Raw genomic sequence first — 24,891 nt, forward strand, 5'->3', positions numbered from 1 at the left:
TGGATATGAGTCAACAGTGTGCCCTTGTTGCCAAGAAGGCGAATGGCATTTTGGGATGATTTAAGTAGGGGCATTGCCAGCAGATCAAGGGATGTGATCGTTCTCCTCTATTCGACATTGGTGAGGCCTCATCTGGAGTACTGTGTCCAGTTTTGGGCCCCACACTACAAGAAGGATGTGGAGAAATTGGAGAGTCCAGCAAAGGGCAACAAAAATGATTAGGGGACTGGAACACATGAGTTATGAGGAGAGGCTGAGGGAACTGGGATTGTTTAGTCTACGGAAGAGAAGAATGAGGGGTGATTTGATAGCTGCTTTTAACTACCTGAAAGGTGGATCCAAAGAGGATGGATCTAGACTATTCTCAGTGACAGCAGATGACAGGACAAGGAGTAATGGTCTCAAGTTGCAGTGGGGGGAGGTTTAGGTTGGATATTAGGAAAAACTTTTTCACTAGGAGGGTGGTGAAACACTGGAATGCGTTACCTAGGGAGGTGGTGGAATCCCCTTCCTTAGAAGTTTTTAAGGTCAGGCTTGACAAAGCCCTGGCGGGGATGATTTAGTTGGGATTGGTCCTGCTCTGGGCAGGGGTTTGGACAAGATGGCCTCCGGAGGTCCCTTCCAACCCTGATATTCTATGATCTATACTTTGAGCTGCAGGTGTAATTCCTAGCGCATGGAGATGGAGCTAGTGTGCTAAAATAGCCTAGCCATGGCAGTGTGAGTGGTGGGACAGGCAGTGGTGAGCCGGGGCCAGAACCGGTTGTTAAATTTAGAAGCCCTTTTAGAACCGGTTGGGACAACCGGTTCTAAAAGGGCTTCTAAAAATTTAACAACCAGCCGAAAGTGGCACTTTAGGCACTGACTTTGTGGGTGCTCCAGGGCAGGAGCACCCACCAGCAGCTCCCCTCCCTGCCCCTGGCCCCAGTTCACTGCCGCTCCGCCTCCGCCCCCGCCCTTGAGTTATGCTCCGCCCTGCTTTGCTTCTCCGCCCCCCCTGGCTTCCCGCGAATCACCTGTTCGCATGGGAAGCCTGGGAGGGCTGAGAAGCAAGCGGTGGCTTCGTGCTCAGGCTCAGGGAAGCAGAGGGGGAGTGGAGGTGAGCTGGGGTGGGGCGGAGCGAGGAGGGCCGCCCGCGCCACAGCAGGTAACCTGCGGGGGGGCAGGCAGTGCAGAGGAACCGCTCCTGGCCCCAGCTCGCCTCTGCCTTCCGGGGCCTGAGCGTGAAGCCGCCGCCTGCTTCTCAGCCCTCTCAGGCTTCCCGCCAAACAGCTGATTCATGGGAAGCCGGGGCAGGGGCGGCGAAGCAGAGTGGGGCATTCAGGGGGAGAGGTGAGGTGAGCTGGGGCTGGGTGTGGGTGTAGAGCTGCCGGTGGGTGCTCCAGCCCTGGAGCACCCATGGAGTTAGTGCCTAAGGCGCCGCTTTTGATGTGATCAGTGGGGGGAGCGGCTGCTCCCCCCCCAGGTATGCTCCCCCACCCCTAGGAGCCAGAGGGACCTGCCGGATGCTTCCTGGGAGCTGCCCCAGGAAAGCACCGCTGGGACTCTGCCCCCCGGCAGGTCCCCCTGGCTCTTAGGGGTGGGGTGGGCACCCACTACTGTGGCCCACGAGACCCTCCTGACCGGTTCCAGGGCAGTCAGGGGACAGGGGAGGGGGGTGGATGGGGCAGAGGTCACAGGGCGGGCATCAAGGAACGTTGGGCGTTGGATGGGGCAGGAGTCCTGGGGGGAGGGGGCAGGCTATGACCCCTTTGTGGGGTGAGGAGGGAACCAGTTGTTAAGATTTTGGCAGCTCATTACTGGGGACAGGCGTGTCACCTTGAGTATGCACCTAGCATCTTGGACAGGAATGTACTTTGGGAGGCTAGCCCCTCCTACCACTCACTCTGCTGTGACTAAACTATTTTTAGTGTGCTAGCTCAATCCGAGTGAGTGCGGGTAAGTCTCTGCGCACTGGGAATCACACTCCCAGCTTGAAATGTAGGCATAACTCGAGATACAAAATGGGATAAAGTTGTAGCAGAAATGAAAGGTCTTTTTCTCAGAAGCTTTGAAGCATTCTGGTGGAATAAGGTACCAGGTGCTGGTCTTTAACATACATGTGTGTGGTCTTCCCAGTTCTTTTGTAAAGTGTAGCCCTGGAGTCCTTCAATAAGTAAACAGCCTTGTCTGGTTTTTGAACTAGAAGTCCAGGCCCTCAAAAGGAAGATCCTCCATGGTCATTGGCTGCACCTCTCGCAGGATTCCAGAACTGTGGAGTCAGGATACTCTCCTTAAAACAATGGCCTTTACTATGGGTCAAGAGGCAACAGCTGGAGCTGCCTGGATGGACATCTTTGATTTGAGGGAGAGTTAATAGCAAAGATTTAAAACTCCTCTGTTCTCTTGTGGGAATTTGTCCATGTCCAAAATATTTATTGTAATTTAAAGTCATATTCTACCCCTAATGCCTGATAATTTGCAATCTAGAATTGTGGGCTTACAGATGAGTAACTCAACCATCCAAATAAATGGAGCCACTTAAATTGAGTCATCTGTGGCTGCTTTGTGCTCTTTCCATTAGCTACCACAGCCACTAGCAGTCCAGGTACTGGGTGCATGTATACTTTGCTCCAGTGGAAGGCAGCTGATAGCTCTTATCTGTTTTATAAGGTTGAAGTTACCGTCACTGGTGTTTGCCATATATTTAGGCAAATCTCCATATTTGTAGATGGGAAATGCTAAATGGCCAGGCACAGAGGCAGGAAGAATATCCAAGAGCTCATGAGGTTTTTTGTACCTCCTCCAGGGTATATTGAGGGAATCAGCTACACATCTGAGGAGATCATAAAAGCTCTTGCCCACCTTGCTGCCACACTGTGCTGAAAAAGGATCAAAGTAGCAGCTACCCATACTCAGGTCTCCCTGCTGGAGGCAACTGATTCTGATTGCTAAGACAGTGCCAAAGGTTTCAGACCATGCTCCCTCAGGGCTTCAGCAGTAGACAGATCAGGCTTTGGAGTCTTCTTGAATCAGGACCACTTTTAACTAGGAATTCCCAGTGGGCATTTGCCCCTGCTCTTCTCAGAGGAGAGATGCTTCTTTTATCTGAGGTTCTGAATCTTTGAAGATAGAGCCTGGGAGCTAATGGATCTGGAAGTCTGAGGCTAAGGTGAAAGTAACTGGGGGGGAATCTGCCTTGTGCAGAGCAGTGGCCAGCCAGCTGCGTGGAGCAGTCCTATAAAAACATTAAGGGCATAGCTTCCTTCCTTCCTTCAGAGGGAAAGGACTTGTACACGGAGTATGTATCAGGGAAAGGAGCTTCCCAAGACAAAAAGTGGTATTAAAATACCATTGTTAATCAGTATTGTTTCCTCACAGGAGTGGCAATGCCTAAAATTTATGATTTAGTATGGGATATCCCTAAGCCCTGGTACCAGCAGGCAGTTCTTGACCAATGAAAAAAAAATTTAAGGTAAACTACCAAAAACTTACCTGTGGGCAAACTATTCTGACTAAACAGTACCAGTATAGACACAAGTTTTACACAAGGACTGTAGAAAGACTGTATTGAGACAGACACTAAGGAGTTCTCTTAAATGTAGGGAGGAGGAGGAGGAACTGAATGACGGTTGGGCCCACACCCATTACTGGCCCTAATGCACATACAGTCCCCAACAATACTGCTTTAATAAATAAATAAAAACAAACAAAAAAAACACACTCCTCCCCCCCACAGGAAGGACACATTACACTCCACTGATGGGAAGTGAAATATTGGAACTATGGAACCAAAAATATTTCAGACTTTACTGTTTATTAAAATGTCTTCAAATGGAAAAATTAGTTTTTAATATCACATAGTTTTAGATTTTTACTTGATGAATGTAAGACTTTCAACCATTAGTGGGGGAAAAAAATCTTTAATGTAAGAAAACATTATGGTGCATGAACACTAAGCTCACATATTACAACTTCTCAGAGGGTCAATTCCACAGCTACTGCTGCCTCTCCTGACCCTCAAGAGGCAATGTGTAACAACTATGTTTATTAATAAACAGTAAAGAATATTTCATAGAATTTAGGATTAGCATTGGGCTACAAGAGGAAGATGTGAGAGTTATGGTGCATCAACTGGGTTTAACATTTGTGAGATGTTAAATACTTGGTGATTAGAGAGGCTATAAAAACGGAAAACTCATAGTAGGTGATTTCAATTATTCCCATAGTGATTGGATACATGTCACCTCAGGACATGACGACGAGATAAAATTTCTAGACACCATGAATGACTGCTTCTTGAAGCAGTTAGATCTAGTACCCACAAGAGGTAATTCTTGATTTAGTCTTAAGTGGCACACAAGCTCTAGTCCAAGAAGTGAATGTGGCTGAACCACTTGTTAACGGTGACCACGATGTAGTTAATACCAAAGAAGCCCACCACAGGAGCATTTAACTTCAAAAAGGGGAACTACACAAAAAATGAGGAAACTAGTTAAATAGAAATTAAAAGGAACAGTCAAGAGTGAAATGCCTGCAAGCTAACTTTTTAAAACCACAATAGAGGTTCAAATAAAATGTATACGCCATGTTAAAAGAAATCAGTAAAGGGGTCCAAAAAATGCCACCCTGGGTGACTGGACAAGAATACAGTAGATGAAATTCAATATTGATAAATGCAAAGTAATGCACACTGGAGAACAATCTGAAATATATATATACAAAATGACAGGGTCTAAATTAGCTATTACCACTGAAAAAAGATCTTGGAGTCATGGACAGTTCTCTGAAACCATCCACTCAGTGTACAGCAGCAGTCAAAAAAGCTAAAACTGTTAGGAACCAGTAGGAAAGGGATAGTAAGTATTAAAATGCCACTATATAAATCCACAGCACGTCCACATCTTGAATACTGCATGTGGTTCTAGTTGCCCTCTCTCAATACTTAGAATTGGAAAAGGTACAGAGAAGGGCAACAAAAATGATTAGGGAAATTGAAGTTCCACAGGAGGAGAGATTAAAAAGAGTGGGACTGTTCATCTCGGAAAAGAGAAGACAGATGGGCTATATGACAGAGGTTTATAAAATCATGAACAGTGTGGAGGAAGTGTTATTTACCCCTTCACAAACACAAAAAGCAGGGGGTCACCTAACGAAATTAATAGGCAGCAGGTTTAAAACAAACAAAAGCAAGTACTTCACATAGTGCAGTCATCCTATGGAGTTCATTGCCCAGGGATGTTGTGAAGGCCAAAAGCATAACTGGGTTCAAAAAAGAATTAGGTAAGTTCATGGAGGATAGGGCCATCAAGGCTATTGGCCAAGATGGTCAGGGATGCAACTGACTGCCAGATACTGGGACTGGATGATAGGGGATTGATCACTCAATTGCCTTATTCTGTTCATTCCCTCTGAAGCATCTGGCATTGGCCACTATCAGAAGACAGGACCCTGGTCTAGATGGACCACTAGTCTGACTCAGTATGGTCATTCTTGTGTGTGATATGGGCCCACCAAAAGCAGAGATCCTTTCTCTTCACAGAAACTCACACATGTAGTGAGGATAGGTATCTTTTCTCTATTAAAAACAGTGAAATTAAAGAGCTTGCAGGTAACTCTAATTTAAGAGACAGGACTAGATTATGTAACTCCTCTACAGCTAAGGAGACACTTGCCTCAAAGGCTGATGCATCCAAATTCAATAGAAGTGTCTAGATGTATGCTGTATCCAATTTAGTTAGCTAAAATACATTGTTTACTCCAACAGTTAGATGCCATTTCAGATACATACTGAGTGAATCATCCGCTCTCCTTTCCTAGGTCTATTTTTGTATTTCACTCCACAAAGTGAGGATGCTACAAAAAGGTATTTCACTAGCCAGATAATATAACATGCACTATGGCCACAAGTATGTGAATGATTATTATAATAATGAGGTCTTCCTACATAGCAGTTTATAATATTTGTATGGGGCCTCGCCCATGATACCTAAATACCAACTGTTTTTAATATGAAGATTTTGGGTTTAAAGTAACCTCACAGACAGCATTGCTGAAGACTTACACAAGGATATGAAAGTTGACCATCTAGCCACAGAGCAAGATGTCCTTTATAAAGTTCAAGTACAAGAAAAGGTGTCTTTTTCCAAGAAGATATCTACAGGTAACTTGTTTTGACTTTCATTAAAGTGCCTCTGTGATCAGAATCTGTCTCTCCATCCAGATCTCATTTATACTTTAGCCCTATAGCTAAATATCATTAGAAATACTACGAGAGGGAACAATGGGGACAGCTGTTTAAGTATTAAGCTTTAACATCAGGCAGCAGGTAACTCCCATGTCCCTCCACACAACCTTCTACATCTATGCAGACAAACATGGAAAGGTACCCACCCTATTCTTTGGAGAGCACTGCCACTAGGCAGTAGTTAAGATTTTCTTCTTCAATTAATATACCAAACATTTTCTTCAAAAAAGTTTATTTATGCAAAGCCAATAAGGGAAGCGTTCTGTAAAAGTGAAAAGCTCATTTTACATATGATAAAAACATTTATGCATTTAGTCTAGGAAAAGTGAGGATTTTGAGTTGTCTAATCATTTACAGGAATCTGCAAGCTTGTTTTAAAAATAGACATTGGTATTCAGTCACTTATTTTTCCCAATATCTAAATGCTGTACAGTTTGCTATAGCTCACTTCAAGGTGCCCTCCCCCCCCCCCCAAAAAAAAAAACAAACAAATAAATCAGGGATATCCCATTAAATTCAACTATACAAGCTTTGTGCTTGATAAAAATCAAGCATTGGTATAAGCATAACATTCAACTGAGAATATTTTGAATGTATATAGTAGTCAAAAAAAAAAAAAAAAAAAAAAACCACAACCAAAAACCAAAAATAACATAATTTATATGAATGTCAGCCACTTCACAAACACCCAACATTCTTGTCTTCCTTTTCCTAAGGAGAAAGTTATGTTCCTTGACCCTCCAGTTCTGACGCTGCTATATCTGGTTCTTCATCATTGTAAATGTTTTCAGCCTAGAGACACAAGTTATTGTATTACAAGTGGTAGGCGCATTTGATGATCAGTATTTTTTCAAATCTTAGCTGTCATATGACTGCAGAACTGAGGAACAGACACTGAGAAAATAATCCTGCTCTCAAAGAAGTATCCATTTCCCTGGCTTTAAAGAGGGAAGTCAGTTTTAAGATTACGTAAAATGGCTAGACTAATCAACACTAATATTAAAAGTATGTATATGATATTTGAAATTGATGCACTTTAGGCTAATCGTAATCCATTTAGCTCTTTACCCAAAAGATTTTGTCCCTATCTCATATCCAGTTTCAGTCTTACTTTAAAACTACTATCCCAGTAGTAATTTGCTTCCAAAAACACACATCCTTCAATTTACAAGGAAAAAACTCAAGTTGATAGAAGGGGAGTACATCTGTATATACATTTAGTTGATGTTATTTAAGTAGGTGTGGTTTTCTGGATAAACTCATGTGGTGTCAATTTCTATCAAATGCATGTTGTTAGGCAATGGTCCTGCCTTTACAGGGACTCCGATAATGTAGGGCTTCCTCTTTTACTACTAAGATCCTGTAACTAACTAGGATTAATGACTGCCAACATGACTCCCAGAAGTCTTAAAAATGCAGTTAACTTTGCAATTAGGAGTTCTAGAAGCCATTTGTAAAACAAAAGCTTAGATTCTGGATAGCATAGCATAACATAAACCTGCAATATCTGCAAACTCACTCTGAAGATCTATTTTTCCTTCTTTTGAAGATACTAAAATATCAACTTAGCTCCAGTTAACTCATCTGTTGAAATGGATATTTTTGGTATATATTAGAAATTAGCCATTTTAGTTCAAGATATTCTTAATAAAATTCAAAATGATATACAAGTCATAACAGATAACTTTTTTTGTATGAATATTAGTCTTAATGTTCAGGTCATAAGTTAAATGCATTTAGTTAGAGGAAAAAGATTGCCTACATGAGACATGGTCTGTCTTTTTTAAGAGAAGGATAACCTCCTTTTTCATTTATATAATGAAGCAGAAAGCAATACAGAAATTAAGTTTGACACTCACCATTTGCCATATTTGCATTATGTTGTCCTCAGATACAGAGCAGATTACCCAGGGTTCGTTAGGGTTCCAACTAAAATCTGAAATCTTTGCAGTGTGTCCTCCATGAATAAACTGTTAAGAAGATCAAATTTAATGACCCAAGACATCTCTAGACAATTACTGAAGTAGTGAAATATTTTAATTTCCTATTCTCATTAGCTAACAAAGTAAAACGAAGGTATAACTACGTACAGTAGAACCTCAGAGTTACAAACAACTAGGGAATGGAGGTTGTTCGAAACTCTGAACAAAGCGTTATGGTTGTTCTTTCAAAAATTTACAACTGAACACTGACTTAATACAGCTTTGAAACTTTACTATGCAGTAGAAAAATGCTGCTTTCCCTTTATTATTTAGTAGTTTACGTTTAACATGGTGCTGTCCTGTATTTGCCTTTCTCCCCCCGCGTCTCTGCTGCTGCCTATTCCAAATGAGGTGTGTGGGGCTGACTAGTCAGTTCTTAACTCTGGTGTTCATAACTCTGAGGTTCTACTGTAACTGGAGATCTGAGGTGCAGTTTTAAAGAAGCTGCCTTAACACATACTCCACAAACAACATGTATATGCCGCCCACACACACACTTCAGATCAGGACTGTTGAGGAGAAGGCAGGAAACACCATTTTAAAAAGCATTCTTGCTACCTGTGTTACTTGGCACAGCACCCTCCTGCCTTTTCATAAAGCTCTATATTAGGTTATTTTACTCAGAAGCAAGATGAAGAGTTCTTACTGGATGTGGAAGTCAACCAATAGCAACTGTTTTCCCACATAGTTGTACACAAAATATAGTGGTTGCTTGTAAATCATTTGATGGAGAGCCTAACATGAACTAAAGAAGCTATTTCACAATATTTCCTTTCCTCCTGTAAGGTTGCTATTAGCAACACAGCCATTTATAGCAGCATTAAGTTGCTAAGACCCCTAAATGACTATCTACCTAGGAAACATTAAACACTATACTTTGTTTCAATGATAACTTGAGGTAGTAGTTTAGCTTTGGTTTATACATAGTTAAAAGTATAACCTACAGCTGTGTTTTCTAGACTCTACCTGACCTTGGATATAGGCAACACTGCAGCCCTACTGCAGCAATGGCACTCTGCGCAGCACTTATACAAAGGAGCATTAAGAACCACTGCCTTAAAACTCACTTAGCAGTTGAGAGCCACAATCAAGTACCGAGAGATAGTGGGGCGTTGAAGAATTTGCCTGAAGTAAAATCCTGGATTAGACAGATTATTGGTCTGGTCTGCTATTGCAGTTCTTTAGTCTAAGAATAAAGATATAAGTTCTTATGAGGCATCAACAGGTCTTCAAGCTAAAGACAGCAAATACATACCAAAAGTTCAGGAGGCCCATCTTCTGCATCCTCTGCAGATTGCTCTTCTCCAATTTTACTGTAAAGAAAACAATGCTGTTTAAAGGAAGTATATTTAAACCCTTAATCTTGAAGTAGTTAATCTCACTGAAGCAAGCAAGAAGCCAATTTGTGAATTAAGGTTTTAAAAAAGTAGTAAAGTAAAAAATAGTAAAAAAAAAAAAATGGAGGGTTATGCCCTTCTCCTATCAGGGGCACTCGCGCTGAGAAAATATCTTTGTTTTCAATTCCTACTCTTGCTGCTTATTCTTCACCAGAAGTTTTAATCCTCAAACATGGGTCATCACAACTGGTTACTGAAAAAATCAGATTCTGCAGATTAGATCAATAAAGGACCCTTGGGGCAGAGATCACTTATTACTAAAAAGATGGGGGGGAAAGACATGCAAAGTTGTTCAGAAGCTTTCCCCCCCATCATAACTGGCAAAGATCAGTAAAAAGACAGCATAGTATTCCTACACTGAAGTTTGCTAGTTTTTAAATAGAAAAAAAGCTTATCCCTAAAAATAATTAAGCCTACAATTTAAGTACAAATGCAAAGCCTACTGCATATATTGGATATTTGTCTGCTACCTACACATAGGTTTTAAATAAAGGAATAGAATCACTCTTTACCTTAGATCCCATACGTTTAGCCGACGATCAGTACCACTTGAAGCAAGAATTGTTTCATTATGAGGAGACCAGTGAACCTGTAAGAAGAGAACATCTCTCAAAAATAGGAATATGAAGTTACTGACTTTGCATGTATTCTGAACTGGTAACTTTAGATGTGACCAACATTGCCAGTTTTAACTATCAGTGCTTGAACTGCTACGGCCATAACTGACCAACATTTTTAATAAAAAAGGACAAGTTTAGAGAAGTTAGACTCAAAAATATATAGACTACTTCTCACTTCATGTACTCCAATATCAAGGCTTTCCTTCAATTCAGAGGATCTTAAGTTTCCTCATGGAAGAAATCCAACCACAAGAAATATACCATTAAAAACTGTTATACTACCATAAAGGGTCAGTATTATTTAGTTCCATTTTCTACAATGGTCAAGTGTGTCCACAAGTCACTTTTAAACCTGCCTAATCATACATAAAATGAATAGTAATTGAATAAAGTCTCACAGCTTTAAGGGAATATTTGGAATTAGAATTGCCTTCTGTTTTTGAATTTTTTTTTGGAAATACATATTTTAGGAACATGAGTCTGGGTCAAGCTAAGTCTTATACTCCAGACCTCTATCATACATATCTTAGGAGATTTTTTTGACTCAAACAAAAAGACAGCTTCCCTGTGCATATCTTCTCAGGTGCACATGAAAGCAATCTTCTGGATCTACACTGGCTGATTAGTTACCAGTTGGTTTTGGAGAGCTGATTGTCATCTATAAATCCATAAATGGCTTGTGATCTGCTACTGTTAAGAACCATCTCTCCCCGCATGCCGTGCTACAGCTAGTGCAGAGTGCTCAAAGCTGGAGAACCCTCTGAGAGGAAACTGGTGCCCAGGATTTCTTTGAGAGGGATCCTCAACTTCAGAATCTATTCTTTACCCATCTGAAATAGCCCAAATCTGTTATCTTTCAGGGCACACTGAAGGATTTGGGGGAGGCACAGATACATAGACAAGAATTGTTTTAAATTCTACTGAGAAAAGCTGCTGGGCTTTTATACTTGCCCTATAAATTTTATTTTAATCCTAGTGAGAGAGCATCTAATGAAGCATTTCCCATAAAACGCCAGTTTGTGTGCTGCTGTTAAAGCAGCAAGTTAGAAAGCCAGACTTGTGAATATACTTTGGGGGGAGAAGAGGAAAAAAGTCTACTCACATTACCTATGTTGCTTAAACTAAGGCTTAATAGTGGCATTAGTTCAGCTATTAGTTCTTGAAACAGATCTCAGTGATCAGATATATTTCAATTGATCACAATATCAGAATTCCAAACCATATTCCCACCTGATCCGGAGCTCTCAGCAATATGCACAATCTTATTCTAAAACCTTCAAGTTATTCATTTTTCTTGTGCCCACCTGAAAGATTTCATCCTTATGAGACTCAAAAGAATGAAGTTTTAATTTAAGGTTTCGCAGATCCCACAAAGCCACAGTCTGTGAGGGAAAGGGGAAAAAAAAAAAAAAAAAAAGATACTTTTACTCCAAAAGCCTCTGAAGTTACTCAATTTTCAATTAATACATTTTAGCTACCCTTTGCACTTGTTTTATTGGCATTTGTGACTAGTGTCTAAGCACACTTTTAGGAGCATATACATTCAATTTGTATAGTATGTTAAAAATATACATAAGTAAAACACCTTGTCAGCAGAACCAGTTGCTAGAATGAACTCGCTGTAGGGATTGAAGGACAGGCAGTTGACCTCGGCTGTATGGGCATCTACAGAATGACTTGGCTTGGATGTAGTATTGGACCTCGTGTCCCAACTTTTTTGGATGAAGGGGTGGGAAAAAGGAAGAACACAAAAAAAAAAAAAATGCCAGTCAAAGGTGGTAGAAGGGAGAACCAGTTCTCACACACTAAACCCTATTCAGCACTGACTTTTGCAGCAAGAGTTCTGTTCTTGAAACAACCCAGTCTGAAGACTTGCCTAAATGAACAGTTTGCATCCAGCAAGCTAGGGTGTGTGGATCTACAGCACACTAGTATGCTGCGCACTAACTTTTCATCTAAACAGGCCATAGTGGAATGAACATTGGTCACAAAGTTAACACTCATTTCATACTACATAAAAACCGTACACATTAAATATCTGTACAAAGTTAACAAACGTTACTTTGGGACTAAAACATTCCTTCCAGGCTGAAAAGCCTGGTATACAAGTTTCAACATTTAAAAAAAAACAACAAAAAAAAGGCAGCGGTGGGGATTGAGAGTCATTTGTCATTCCATACTGGTACAATCCCATCTGTTTTAGAACATACTAATCAGTTAGAAGGTTTATAGCAGCCAGGTATTTCACTTTTTGGCAAAAACAAAGCATTCACTGTACAACCTCAAGAGTTTTCCCTTTTATCAAGGGGAATGATTAGTCTATCAAGTAATTTGTTAGAGTAAACAGTTATGATTGGATTCCTCACATCTCTGAAAAAGTTCAGAGCACTAGATTAATATTTAGTCAGTCCACCTGACCTGATGGTATTTGCAGCTTGCTTTTAAATAGAATTATCAGGTCAATCAAGGGGAAGGATGATCCAGGGGTTAGGGCACCAGCATAAGACTTGGTGAGGCTAGGTTCAATTTTCTGCTCCACTGCAGATTCCATGTGTGACCTTCGTCAAGTTACTTAGCCTCTCTGTGCCCCTTCTACTGTAATTCCTGGGTATTGTGAGGATAAATACATTAAGATTGAGGCACAAAGCCTTAGCTTAACAAAAGGACTTGAGGAGGGAACAGCAGTGACAGCCTCCCTTATAACTTTTAGCCCCCGTTGGTTAGGTTACTCACCTGGAATATGGAAGACCCAGGTTAAATTCCTCCTTCCGCATGATTATGGAGAATGGATTTGAGCAGGGTTTCCCAATTCTCAGGCAAGTGCCCTATCACTGGACTACAGAGTCATCCTCACTGTCTCTATATTACAAACATTCATTGGGCTAAAGTGGAACAACTTCAACAGGCGCGACTGAGAAACACTCTCTCCCTACCCCTCAGTATATGCCATAACCAAGTGGCTGTTTTGTGCTCAGATCACACACATGCCAGATCCGGCCCACAGGAGAGATAGGGAGGGCAACACAGATCTTCACCTGGTTTGAGAATTGCACTGGGGCTTAGGTGTCCGGATGCCTACCTAAGGCAGCAATGCACATATTTGGAGGTAGAAACTTAGGTGCTAAGGAACTTTTTACAGCAGAAATTTAGGCGTCTAGTGATTTTAGACACCCACAAGATTAGGTGGCAGCTGAGCAGGGGTTCTATGGATCACAGCAACATGGCTCTGCACCTACAATGATGGGACCATAAAAGAACCCAAAATTTGTAGGTCACAAGAGAAACTGTAGAATCAGGATTCCCATTCACCATTTGTTTAACCACAGATCTAGATTTACAATGTAGTCTTAGTAAGAAAATCAACACTGAACAGTTTCAGAGCAGTAGCCGTCTTAGTCTGTATCCACAAAAAGAACAGGAGTATTTGTGGCACCTTGGAGACTAACAAATGTATTTGAGCATAAGCTTTTGTGGGCTACAGTCCACTTCATCGAATGCATAGAATGGAACATATAGTAACATTGAACAGTAAGACAAATAGAAGGAAATGCACATTTAGGATTATTCCTATCCAGATTCCTAGAAATACAAGTAATGCTGTAAAATCTAGGTTATTTAACTTCATGTTAATGCAACAGAAGACTAGAGTATTTTAGGATTGCAGGCCACCTCATAGCCTGAACAGATATCTTTCTTTAATTAAGCAGTGTGCAATGCTTGTCTAGACTGTTGCATCGACAAGCAGGCAAATAATTATAAGTTCCAGAGAACTGCTCAGCTTCTCCCCACCCCCAACTCTCCTCCCAAACTTACATCATAAGCTTCTGATCATCAGCAACTGATCCAAATAAAGATTCATGAAGCAGATGCCATGCCACATCTTCTACTACTGCAGAATGTCCCGTAAAGATTGCTTTAGCATCAACAACTTTGCCTTCTTTTGGTCCTGCACTTATATCCCACAGACAAACAGTCTGCAGACAAAAGTCACATTTTAATACAATGTAATTTATTGTTCAGACTTGCTTTCCTGGTGTAAATCTTTCAGTATATGGATAGTAATTTAGTTGTATTCCAATTATGTTGTCTGATATCAGAATACAAGATCAAAATTCAGAGGTTTTAGAACTGTTAACATAGTTATGCCACACTGCTGGCATTCATGTGTTTTCTGTAACTTGAGACCATCATTCTTGTCTTTTAAAAAGCCTCATTTAATGAAGTTATGCCCTTAAACACCACCATCATAACTGCCTATAAAAAGAAAACTTACTGAAGCCAAAGGAAGTCTATAATATTCCTACTGGGGTCTCTGCCCAGACTTTATTAGAATGTAGTTTTTGTAGTCCACCAAATACTTCGACCAGCCTCAGAGACACAAAACACTGCAGGGGGAGGAGGGCTGGCGTGCATGCCTGTGTGGGAGACATTGATCACTGTCAGGGGGCAGGGTTGGATGTGCGTGCATGCCAACAAGCGAGAGACCGGTGTGGAAGGGTAGGGCTTTTTATTATGCACAAGGCAGGCTCTGTCCCTGAGGCAGAAATGTAGCAGCCTGCCTGCCTAGAAAAAGGCCAAGATTCTGTATGGGGATGATCCCAAAGTTTTAGAGCACCCAGTAGTAGTACAGAGGGCTGTATTTCCCAGTTCATGGTGTTCCAGATAAATAAAACAGACTTGGCCTCTAGTGATAGTTTTTAAAACTTCATCTGGATTGATTCTGATCAGTACATGTATGACTACATCCAGTATCTTTCAGTAATCAGGAAGAGAGTTGTCAAGTTTCGTCCTGGAATATATGGCTATTGACCTGACACATTCAAGAAGTTTCTGTCACTGTATTTGCATGAAGCTGTGTAAGATTCTACTCAAACCAAAATCCTTCAAGTTTACTTTCCACTATTGTTCTTTCATCAGAAGATCGCACAGCTAAGCAAATGAGATAGTATACTGTTCTTAAATGGAGTAATTTAACGGTTTAAAGCATAACAATTTTTGAAAATAAAGACTTAAATTAAAAGAAAAAGCAACCATTGTTAATGTTGCTGTTGATGGTTAAATTGATCTCATTCTCTGAGGCAGCAATGTAGCAGCAGCCTGCCTGCCTAGTAACTATCAACTTCATGCTGTTAACACAGAAGGGGTAGAACCAGTGGATTCAGTACTAGAGGACAGATGTCTGTATCTCAGAGAAGATAACATCACAGAAGGCAATTGCACTGAGGAGCTGCTGCGAAAGGCCAGAGAAACAGTTGAGGAATATTTCATAGCCCCACCAGGTAACATCCCTTTACCAAAGCTACAGGAGCGAGCTACTTTTCTGCAAGTCTCCGAGTGAAAGTCAAGGTCTGGAATGCCGCTTCAGCTTTTAAGTCACCTGTGAGAATTGCCATATATGCAACCATGGCTGTGGAGTATCTTGATGCAAGTGTCTAATCCCAAGAATAACACCCTCACATAATTATTTGCTTTTTCTTCCTTCCTTTCTTCTGTAAGATTACTTTGAAATTAAAGGTTTGGTGTATTTTTCCAGTATTAAAAAAACAAACCAAAAAAACCAACACACATTGGGAACAGTTAACTAACAATAGGAACATTAACATTCTTAGTCAATTCCCCCAGGAGCATAAAACCTGTAAAAGTTTTAAGGCCCCTACATTGCCGGAATGATGTAAAGCCTTATAAATGACAGTCAGGGAATCAGCTAAGAAGATCTATGTACTTTCTTACTTTTTTTCCTGTGCCAAAGTGGCATAATAGAGTTAGATTACAGCTCAGGATTTATTTTACTTAGCCATTAAAAAAAGACCGGGGGCAAATAAAACATTTACCAAGCAGTCAATAAAATGTCAGGACAATCAGAACCCTGCACTTCCCAAAGTACCCAGCCAGGTCCAGGATAATGATTAGCAAAACTGTATGACTGGTGTGTGAAAATTGGAGCAATTTAAAATGAAATTCTACTTTTTTTTTTGGCTGTTTGGTGTTCTGTAATGTAATTTAACTGGAATGCAGGGTGTTAGCTACAGTGTTTGCAACTTTCATGTTTTTAGGAAATGCTGAATAGTTTACTGACTTTTTTCTGTATTATAGTTTAAATAAATTACCAAAACAATTGAAACTGGTGTGATTATATTACATTATTTTGATAGATAAAATATGCAGAATTTTTAAAAGCAGAATTTTTTAATTTTTGTGTGTGAAGAATACCCCCAAGAGTAGCTATTACAGGATAGGCATTAACTAGCTATAGAGGTGTCGCAACCTCCTTCTGTTAAGGATGATGTGTCATGGTAAGCGGGCTTTCAGGGTATAAAGGATAGAAACATGAACATCTAAAATTTAAAATATGAAGACATTTTGATGCACGCTGGATGGAGAAGACCAGTGGAAGAGATTTTATGGAGAAAAATACTATTAGGCCATGTGAATCAGCAACTCTTCCTTTTGTTTTGTATTAACAAAGGAGGAAGTTAGTTTCTTACATGATCATCAGATGCACTGAGAAGGTGTCCACTCAAATTGGAATTCCATGATAAACCGTAGCCTTCTTTTTGGTGTCCTCTTAGCCTAAGGTCAGGATTACATTCTCCACTTGGGTCTGAAAAAGAACCAAACCATTGTTTAGCTCTTAGAGCTCCTTTAAACAATAAGGATATGATGGATTATAATTGATGGAATTTTTATTTTTTGCATTGCAAAATAAAATAAAACTGCAAAATTGTCTGCATATGCTTACTACAAGGAGAAACAGGATTTGCTTTTCAATTTCGTGTTCAGAGTAGGTTACAAGACACTTGATGATAGCTAAAGATAGCCACAGAGGGTCCTCCTGCTCTATCACCTCAAGTCTGAAATACCTAGACAAAATTCCTGAGCTTAATTACCCCAAGCATATTCTAACTAATCCAAATTGTTTTTAACTAGCACGGGAGTTAAAGCACCTTCAGACACGTAGTGCTTTCGCATCACAATACAATAAACCAGACTACTGTCAGACTCATGTTATTACACTTTGTTTCTAGACTACATGTGTTATACTAGAGAAGATACTGTATACAAATTCAAGCAGTTTGACCCACCTGGTTTAGATGGATGTTTGGTGTAATCAAAAACCAGCACATCAGAGGAAGGTGTTTTTGTAGCAATGATGCACGGGTTCTGGGGCATGTAGCGAGCACGATTTACTTCACCTTCATGGTTAATTTTAATTTCAGTTTCAATTTTACCAGTTACAGATCCAAAGCCACCAAATTCTAGATTTTTTTTTTAAATACATATAAAAAAATGTTTTTGGTTAAAATCATGTGAACTATTTCAAGTGTGTTAAGCCAGTGTTCTCAGGCTTTTCATAATCGCAAGTTGTTTAACGTAGTAATACAAGTCACATGGAAGATTAATTACATTACACCCCTTTAATATAAAATCTTAAAAGTGATCTTATTTTGATAGCAGTGAAGTATTGTTAAACTGAACAGGTCATCACAATAAGTAGCGACCAGCCATAACACCTTCAGAACATCTCTTGCTCAAGCTAGTCTACCAGTTTGATTTAGTGTCACAAATGAAAGACCTAATGAAGTCAACATTTATGTCCAATACAGAAACTCTTCACTTAACGTCCTCCCGCTTAATGTTGTTTCGAATTTACGTCACTGCTCCATTAGGGAACATGCTCGTTTAAAGTTGTGCAATGCTCCCTTAGAACATCATTTGGCTGCCTGCTCTGTCCACTGCTTGTAAGATTCTGTCAAAGAGCAGCGACTTTGCAAGGGAGCATTGAACAAGTTCCTCTTCTCCACCTCCTCCCTCTCCCTCCCAGAAAGTCCTAAGCGCCGTCAAACAGCTGTTTGGTGGCAGGGAAGTGCTGGGAAAGAGGGGGAGGAGCAGGGACGTGGCATGCTCCAGAGAGGAGGTGGAGTGGGGGTGGGAAGAGGTGGGCCTGGAGCATCCCCTGGCAAAGTCGGCACCTGTTCTTCTGGGGGAAAGCTGTCGCTGCTGCTGTGCAAGGTGCTTCCTAGCGTCCTCGCCAGCAGCGGGCTGTGCCTGGGTAAGCCAGGGGCACCTCCCAACCACAGTACAGTACAGTACAGTACATAATGCCTTTTGTCTGCCCTCCCAAAATGTCCTTGGAACCTAACCCCCCCACATTTACATTTAATCTTATGGGGAAATTGTATTCATTTAACGTCGTTTCACTTAAAATTGCTTTTTTCAGGAACATAACTACAATGTTAAGTGAGGAGTTACTGTAGAAGACTTTTGCAGGAGGTTCTCCAATACTGACTTAACGCGAATTGTTATCAGCTTTCAGATTTTTTTAAAAAGGGTCAGTGTAAAATATATGAAGGCTCTAGAACAGTGGTTCTTAACCTTTACTGCAGTCTGCACCCCTTTGGTTCTCAAAATATGTTCTTGCACCCCTTATCAAAAATCGTTGAAGTAGGTCAGTTCTTTAAACCTAGACATATTTGTTGTTTGTATATTACAGTAATGGTTAAAAAACGTATGCTGTTAATAAATACATAGATTTGATGAAACAAAGTAGTTGTACTTACGTGCCTGTGCTTAATTTGTGTTTTCGATGATTTACCTTCTAAAAAAAGCTGGCATGTCTCACACCCCCAGAAAGGGAATCACACACCCCAGTTCTAGAACTACACTATATACCAATGGCACACATATCCATGGGGGTATGCAGAGGTCTTCCAAGGGGTACATCAACTCATCTAGATATTTGCCTAGTTTTATAACAGGCTACATAAAAAGCACTAGCGAGGTTAGTACAAACTAAAATACAGACATTGACTTGTGTATACGGCTCTATATACTAGAGATGGAAAGGTAAGTACAATATTTATATTCCAATAGATTTACTTTATAAATTATATGATAAAGATGAGAAAATAATCAATTTTTCAGTTACAGTGTTCTGTGATACTTTTGTATTTTTAAGTCTGATTTTGTAAGCAAGTAGTCTTTTAAGTGAGGTGAAATTTGGGTTATGCAAGACAAATCAGTCTCCTGAAAGGCATATAGTAGTCTGGAAAGGTTGAGAGTCACTGTTATATACAATAAACAAATTTAGTATACAAATAGACTCTTAAGAAAAATATTTTTAAAGTTAAAGTTAGAATGCAATTAAACAAGATATGTACTGTTTAACACTGCTGCTAGAACAACACAATCTAAAAATTCCTGCACTACTCACCTCCCTTCTCACTATCATAGTGAGACGCATCAAACTGAGCATCATCATTAGGAATCTGGACCCTTGCAACAACCAAATGGTTTTGTTCATCGGAGGTATGTGTTCCCAACACTAGCCAATGAAGGGCATAATCCTTTCCTTCAGGCCTGTTCAATAAAAGAGACGGTCTTACAAAAAGTTGAACACAGTTATACTATACTTGTAAATATTTTTTAGAGGCAAAGTTCTTCTGTATCATCCCAATTTCTATGGGAGACTACAGATTTATTGGGAAAAACACTTTCCCCTACCATATTAGGCATATCAGCATATATGTTTACAAGTAGAGCTCCAGGTGTTCTTGACATCAGTAAATCTGACAAGTACATCTTTAATAAAACTGACATCCGTCTTTTAGAGCGTTTGTCACTACTGCTTGAATAGTATAAATAAGACTTCTATGCGCACATACTTTAAGTAGAGGCATTTTGACATCAGCCCCTGCTATGGTAAATCCATGTTAATGCAGGTAAAGGCTTTTGACATTGAACAGATTTTCCAGTTTTGGTACCCCAAGCAGTGAGCTCTTTATTCTGCGGTGAAGTAAGAGGAGTAGTTCAGATACTGAAGACAGGACTGACTGCTTAAATAGAGATTATGTCCCTCTTGCGAGCTTCTACTTTTACTGGCACCCTAAAAGTTTATCCTCAACACGGCACAGGAGGGTTTACGCAGGTAACGGGAGTGCAGGCAGCAGTCTCACCTCGTCACATCAGGCAGCCACTGCACCGTGAGGCTGGGCCACTCGAGGGCGTGGGTCATCACCAGGTCATACAGGAACGGGGTGTTCTTCTTCCAGATTTTGTACTCTTCGTTGATGACACGCTCCTCCACGGTGTCCTCGAACACTGCACGGACGGGCGGACAGACAGACAGGCAGAGGCGCGCTAGGCCGGCGGCTCCCAGGAGCCGGGGCGGGTGAGGGAGGCGGAAACACCCGCGGCTTCGCGTTTTATTTTTTTTCCCCCTAAGCCGACGCCCGCTCGCGGCGAGACCCAGCGGCGGCTCCGCCCGGCCACGCGCTCCCCTCCGCGCGCGCTGCGGGCCGCTCAGCCCCGCGGCACCGGGATCGCCCCGACCCGCCGCCCGCCCCGAGAGACGCCCCCACCTCGCCTTGCCCGGGGAGAAGAAACCCCCCGACCCCCGACCCTGCAGCCCGAACAGGCACCGGCCGGGCCCCGCCGTCTCTTACTCTCTTTATTCGCCATTTTGTGCGTGGGGCTCCCTCCCGCGCTGCGCTCCCCTCCCCCCGGCGGAGCTGGCGCCGCCGTCTCCGCCGCGGATGAAGCGGCCGCTCGCGCGCCGGCCCTGGGGGTTCCAGACGGCCTCGTTCTCCCTCCAAACCGTTGGCTTGGACTCCGAGAGACTCGCCAACCCGCGCCGCCGCCAGAGCGCGTGCGCAGCGACCCGGCTGCGCTCCCGGGTCAGACCGCCACGACCCCGAGGCAGCGCCCAATGAACGGGGGCGGCGAGCCTGAGCCAAGCTCAACAAGCCCGCCCCCCGGCCACCACCTCTTCCGGGGCTCGCTCAGGCAGATGGGCGCATGCCCAGGAGGAGAGCGCCCAACAGCGGGGGGCGGGGCAAAGGACGGGTGGAGAGGTGCCGAGCGGCCCAGCAAGCCCCTCCCCCTGCCTGACGCGGCAAAACAAACCGCGTGCCCCCACCCCTCCCATTAGCAGTGACGTCAGCGCTCCTCGGGCCCCCGGGCAGCCGTGAGGCCAAACGGCCAGAATGCCCAGGCGGCTGCTCCCCCCCGCAGCAACCGTTCCCCACGCCACGTGCTCATGGGCCAGCGCCCCGCCCCCAGCAGAGCGGGAGGTTGGCGTAAAAATCATCCGTTTCCTTAAACAGAGACGGGGGGGGGCGTATTTTGATTGACTCCCTGGTTTTTGACGCTTCAGGCCTGGCCGAAAAAGGTTTTTATCCCCGCCCTGAAAGAGAAACGTCTCTTTCAAACCAGGCACTCAAGCCCTGAGCAGGAAGAGCCTCAAGGACTCTGCCCCCGGGGGGGGGGCTGCCAGTGAAACACAGGGGTGAGACTCATTAGTTTTAGGGAGAGGTTTCAGAGTAGCAGCCGTGTTAGTCTGTATCCGCAAAAAGAACAAGAGGACTTGTGGCACCTTAGAGACTAAAAAATGTATTTGAGCATAAGCTTTTGTAAGCTAGAGCTCACTTCATCGGATGCATTCAGGGAGAGTGGCAACGGTGCATATCAGCATTACAGGTCAGCCTGCCAATACCAGCACTCAGGGTTGTTCAGACAAGGCCTGCAACAAGTAAAACCAGCTTGATTCATATCACAGAGACACCCACTGAACATGCTCTAAAATGGAGAGATGTGAGCGTCCTCATACGTTTATCAGGAATTTTAAGTTTGGCAAAAAAACCTTCCTCTTTTCTGCTACAAAGAAGCCAGTATAGTTCAAATCATTCTACAATATAAGCAAAATCTAGGGTCCTGTTTTAATAATCCGCTACTCCAATTAGACAAAGCACCAACAGGAATGTATATGGCTACAGTTCTCAAACACTACAGTGTCTACAAGTTCCAGGCACAGTTACAAAACACATCCACTCGCATATAACATTTTCTCCAGATATTATACTAATTTTCTATAATGGAATATAACCCTACATCCACATCATACACACTATTGTAATAATCTTTGTACAAAGTATGTCTCATAAGTTATCATTTGAAAACTCATAATTTGCTGGTTAGTATTTTCCTGGTAAAATATGTGTGGTAACATTGCATGAGAAGTTACACAGTTCCTCTTTATGATATTTTTAACACATGTTCCAAACCCTACAGCTCTGCCTAGGCAGAAATCAGATCTGTTCTAAACAAAGGAAGGAATCTCTGCTTGCCTTAATTTGCATTTAAGCAGTAAACAGAGTCATCAAGTAGGAGAGAAAACGAAGTTCAAACAGGTGGGAAAAAAAACAGCAGGGACTATGCTTATACATAGACTCTTTGTCTCCTAGGTTTCAGTTGGAAATGTTTTCCAAGAGGGGGACTGAAACTATAAATAGGAGGGGCAAACACGCCAAAGGAGCCTCCTCCTCTCTCCCTGCCCACCTCCATCTTTGCACCTGAGAAGATAAAAGGAACAGTCATTGGACCATAGGGGAGGGGTTCTGACCTGAGAGTGAGATTAGAAACCTGTTGGAGTATGTGGTGAGACAGTTTGCAACTAAGATAAGTTCTTAAATGTTAGTAAGTGTTTTATTTTTCCTGTAACCATTTCTGACTTTCATGCCTTATTACTTGTATACCTTAAAATTATCTGTTTGTAGTTAACAAATTTGTTTTACTTAATCCAGTATGTTTAAATTAGGTTATAAACTGGCATATTATTCCCTTAAAGGAATAATGGACTTAATATATTTGCTCTGCCTAGGAGAGGGCTTGGCAGTACAAGACATACATTTCTGGGGGAAGATCAGGGATGGGGGTGTGTGTTGGGGTCACCCTGCAGTATTACAAAGGCTGGTGAGAGTTCAGGTACAGCTGGCAGGCTGTAGTTATACACAGGCACTCAGGGTGTGGCTTGTATGCTGGAAAGCTGTTTGACTGGCCCAGGGTGGGAGCTAACACAGCAAGGCATTGTAAGACCCCCAAGATTGCAGGGCTGGGGTGACACAGCCCCCCACTAGTCTGGATTGTGTCTCTAATATGTCAAATATACATACCACTGGAATAAACAACCACCCCAAAAACTGTTCTAGTCACTTAAAAGAACAGAGGGAAAAACAACAAATTAGAGTGTTATAAATCCCTGTGTGAAATCATCACATTAGTAAAATGCACAGCTATAAGGCAAACTTAACAAATACAGAATTGTCAACCATCAACTCAAAGTGGAAAAAATCCAAAAGTAATATAATATCTAACTCTTATATAGCCCTTTTCAGCTGTAGATCTCAGTGTAAACACAGAGAGGAGGAACTATATAATCAATGACAGGATAAATTAAAACAAAAGGATACTTCCTACAGCAATGTCCAAAACACAAGGAAATGCAAGAAAGATATTCCCTCCAATTATCAGAAATAGTACTAGATTTCCCATTTAAAATGTCATGAGGAAAAGCTTGGAGAGAGGAAAAAGATAGCAGAGCAACATGCTGTTTAGTAATCTCTCACCGAATGAGAAATAGATAGTAACACTTATAGCATGCCAATAAACTGAGTTAATTAAATTGAGAAAATGTAGTAGGACTGGCAACAAAAAGGGGAAGGGATAAAGGGGGATGGGCGATGTAGAGGGAAGGACTGCAATCTTGTGCAATTTAGGACTCTGGCCTATAGGTGGTAGCACTCCGGCACTGATGAGACAGCCCGAGCAGCACATAAGAGGATCAAAGAAGTAAGGAGAATTCTCCTCTCAATTACTTGTGAAAGATGCACAGTATGAAGGGGAATAACTTGTCTCTTTTTCATCCCACTATATCCCGTGCTGATGTGGGCTGTCTCCAATATAATGTTTGTAGAAAATGAAACATTTTGGCTTTGGGACTGAAGCAGAGTCCTGGGAGATCAAAATTCAGTTGGACAGTTCCTCTGCAGTTGAAACCACCTTTTGTTTGACAAAAAGAAATAATGCTTTGCATGTATGCAGCAATCAGTAAGCTCAAAATTACTTTCCAAAAATAAATATTAGACCCACTTTTCAAGTATGGAAACTGGTAAAAGATTAGAGTGGTCACTGTTAAAAAGTTAATATTTTCCAACAGAGGTATTGGAAAATATCAGTTTTCCTGCACTGAAATAACTGTTGGAATGGTGTGTTAGAGTAATAAAGCTGTCACACAGGAATGTTAGTAAGAGTCTGAACTTCATTCCTTGGCCCCAGTTACATGATATGGGTCAGGTTTACAAAAAGTATAATATGCCTGTCAGATAGCACGGTCAGTAATATTCATTGACTCCTGTAGTTATTGTTGTATCTTACTTTTTTAAAAAAATCAATGCAAATGAAACCTAACACTAACCAAATAAATTATAACCACCACAGGCTAACGTAGCCAGTAAATAAAATATACTATTGCCCCTTTTTGGCCTGCGCAGTTAGCTGATATTTGGGGTCATGCTGGGCTGTTTTCATTAGGAGGAGAAATTGATTAAAAGAGTCTTTGGTGCTACCTTGTTTATTTACAAAGAATGTACAAAGCCCTGTTTCCTGGAACTGAACATTGATCAGCTTTAACCAGGTCAGTAATTGATGGCATTCATTAACATAATAATGCAAACAAAGACATCTAGGACAGACATGATGATAGACTAATGGAATGCTCCTGACAGATCAGAGGATTATTCTGCCTCTTATTGGACATTTCTCAGTAACAGTCTCTGAATTTCATTGGTTTTCTGATCACATGACACTTTCTCAGAACAGTTCTTGCTTCAGTG

At 41.7% G+C, this 24,891-nt stretch overlaps 1 protein-coding gene across 1 annotated transcript; it reads right to left on the minus strand.

Moving 5' to 3' along the window:
* Positions 1-6,835: 6,835 nt before the first annotated feature.
* Positions 6,836-21,024, minus strand: RBBP7 (RB binding protein 7, chromatin remodeling factor). The gene is made up of 12 exons (XM_074967422.1): positions 20,668-21,024; positions 20,179-20,323; positions 19,437-19,582; positions 17,308-17,481; positions 16,711-16,826; positions 14,039-14,199; positions 11,811-11,937; positions 11,530-11,607; positions 10,118-10,194; positions 9,464-9,521; positions 8,086-8,196; positions 6,836-7,018 (listed from the first exon to the last, which is right to left on the minus strand). The coding sequence occupies exons 1-12, from the start codon at positions 20,681-20,683 to the stop codon at positions 6,950-6,952; spliced, it is 1,278 nt and encodes a 425-aa protein (XP_074823523.1). The 5' UTR covers positions 20,684-21,024; the 3' UTR covers positions 6,836-6,949.
* Positions 21,025-24,891: the final 3,867 nt, after the last annotated feature.

Source organism: Natator depressus, chromosome 1, assembly GCF_965152275.1.
Source record: "Natator depressus isolate rNatDep1 chromosome 1, rNatDep2.hap1, whole genome shotgun sequence".
Classification (NCBI taxonomy): Eukaryota; Metazoa; Chordata; order Testudines; family Cheloniidae; genus Natator; species Natator depressus.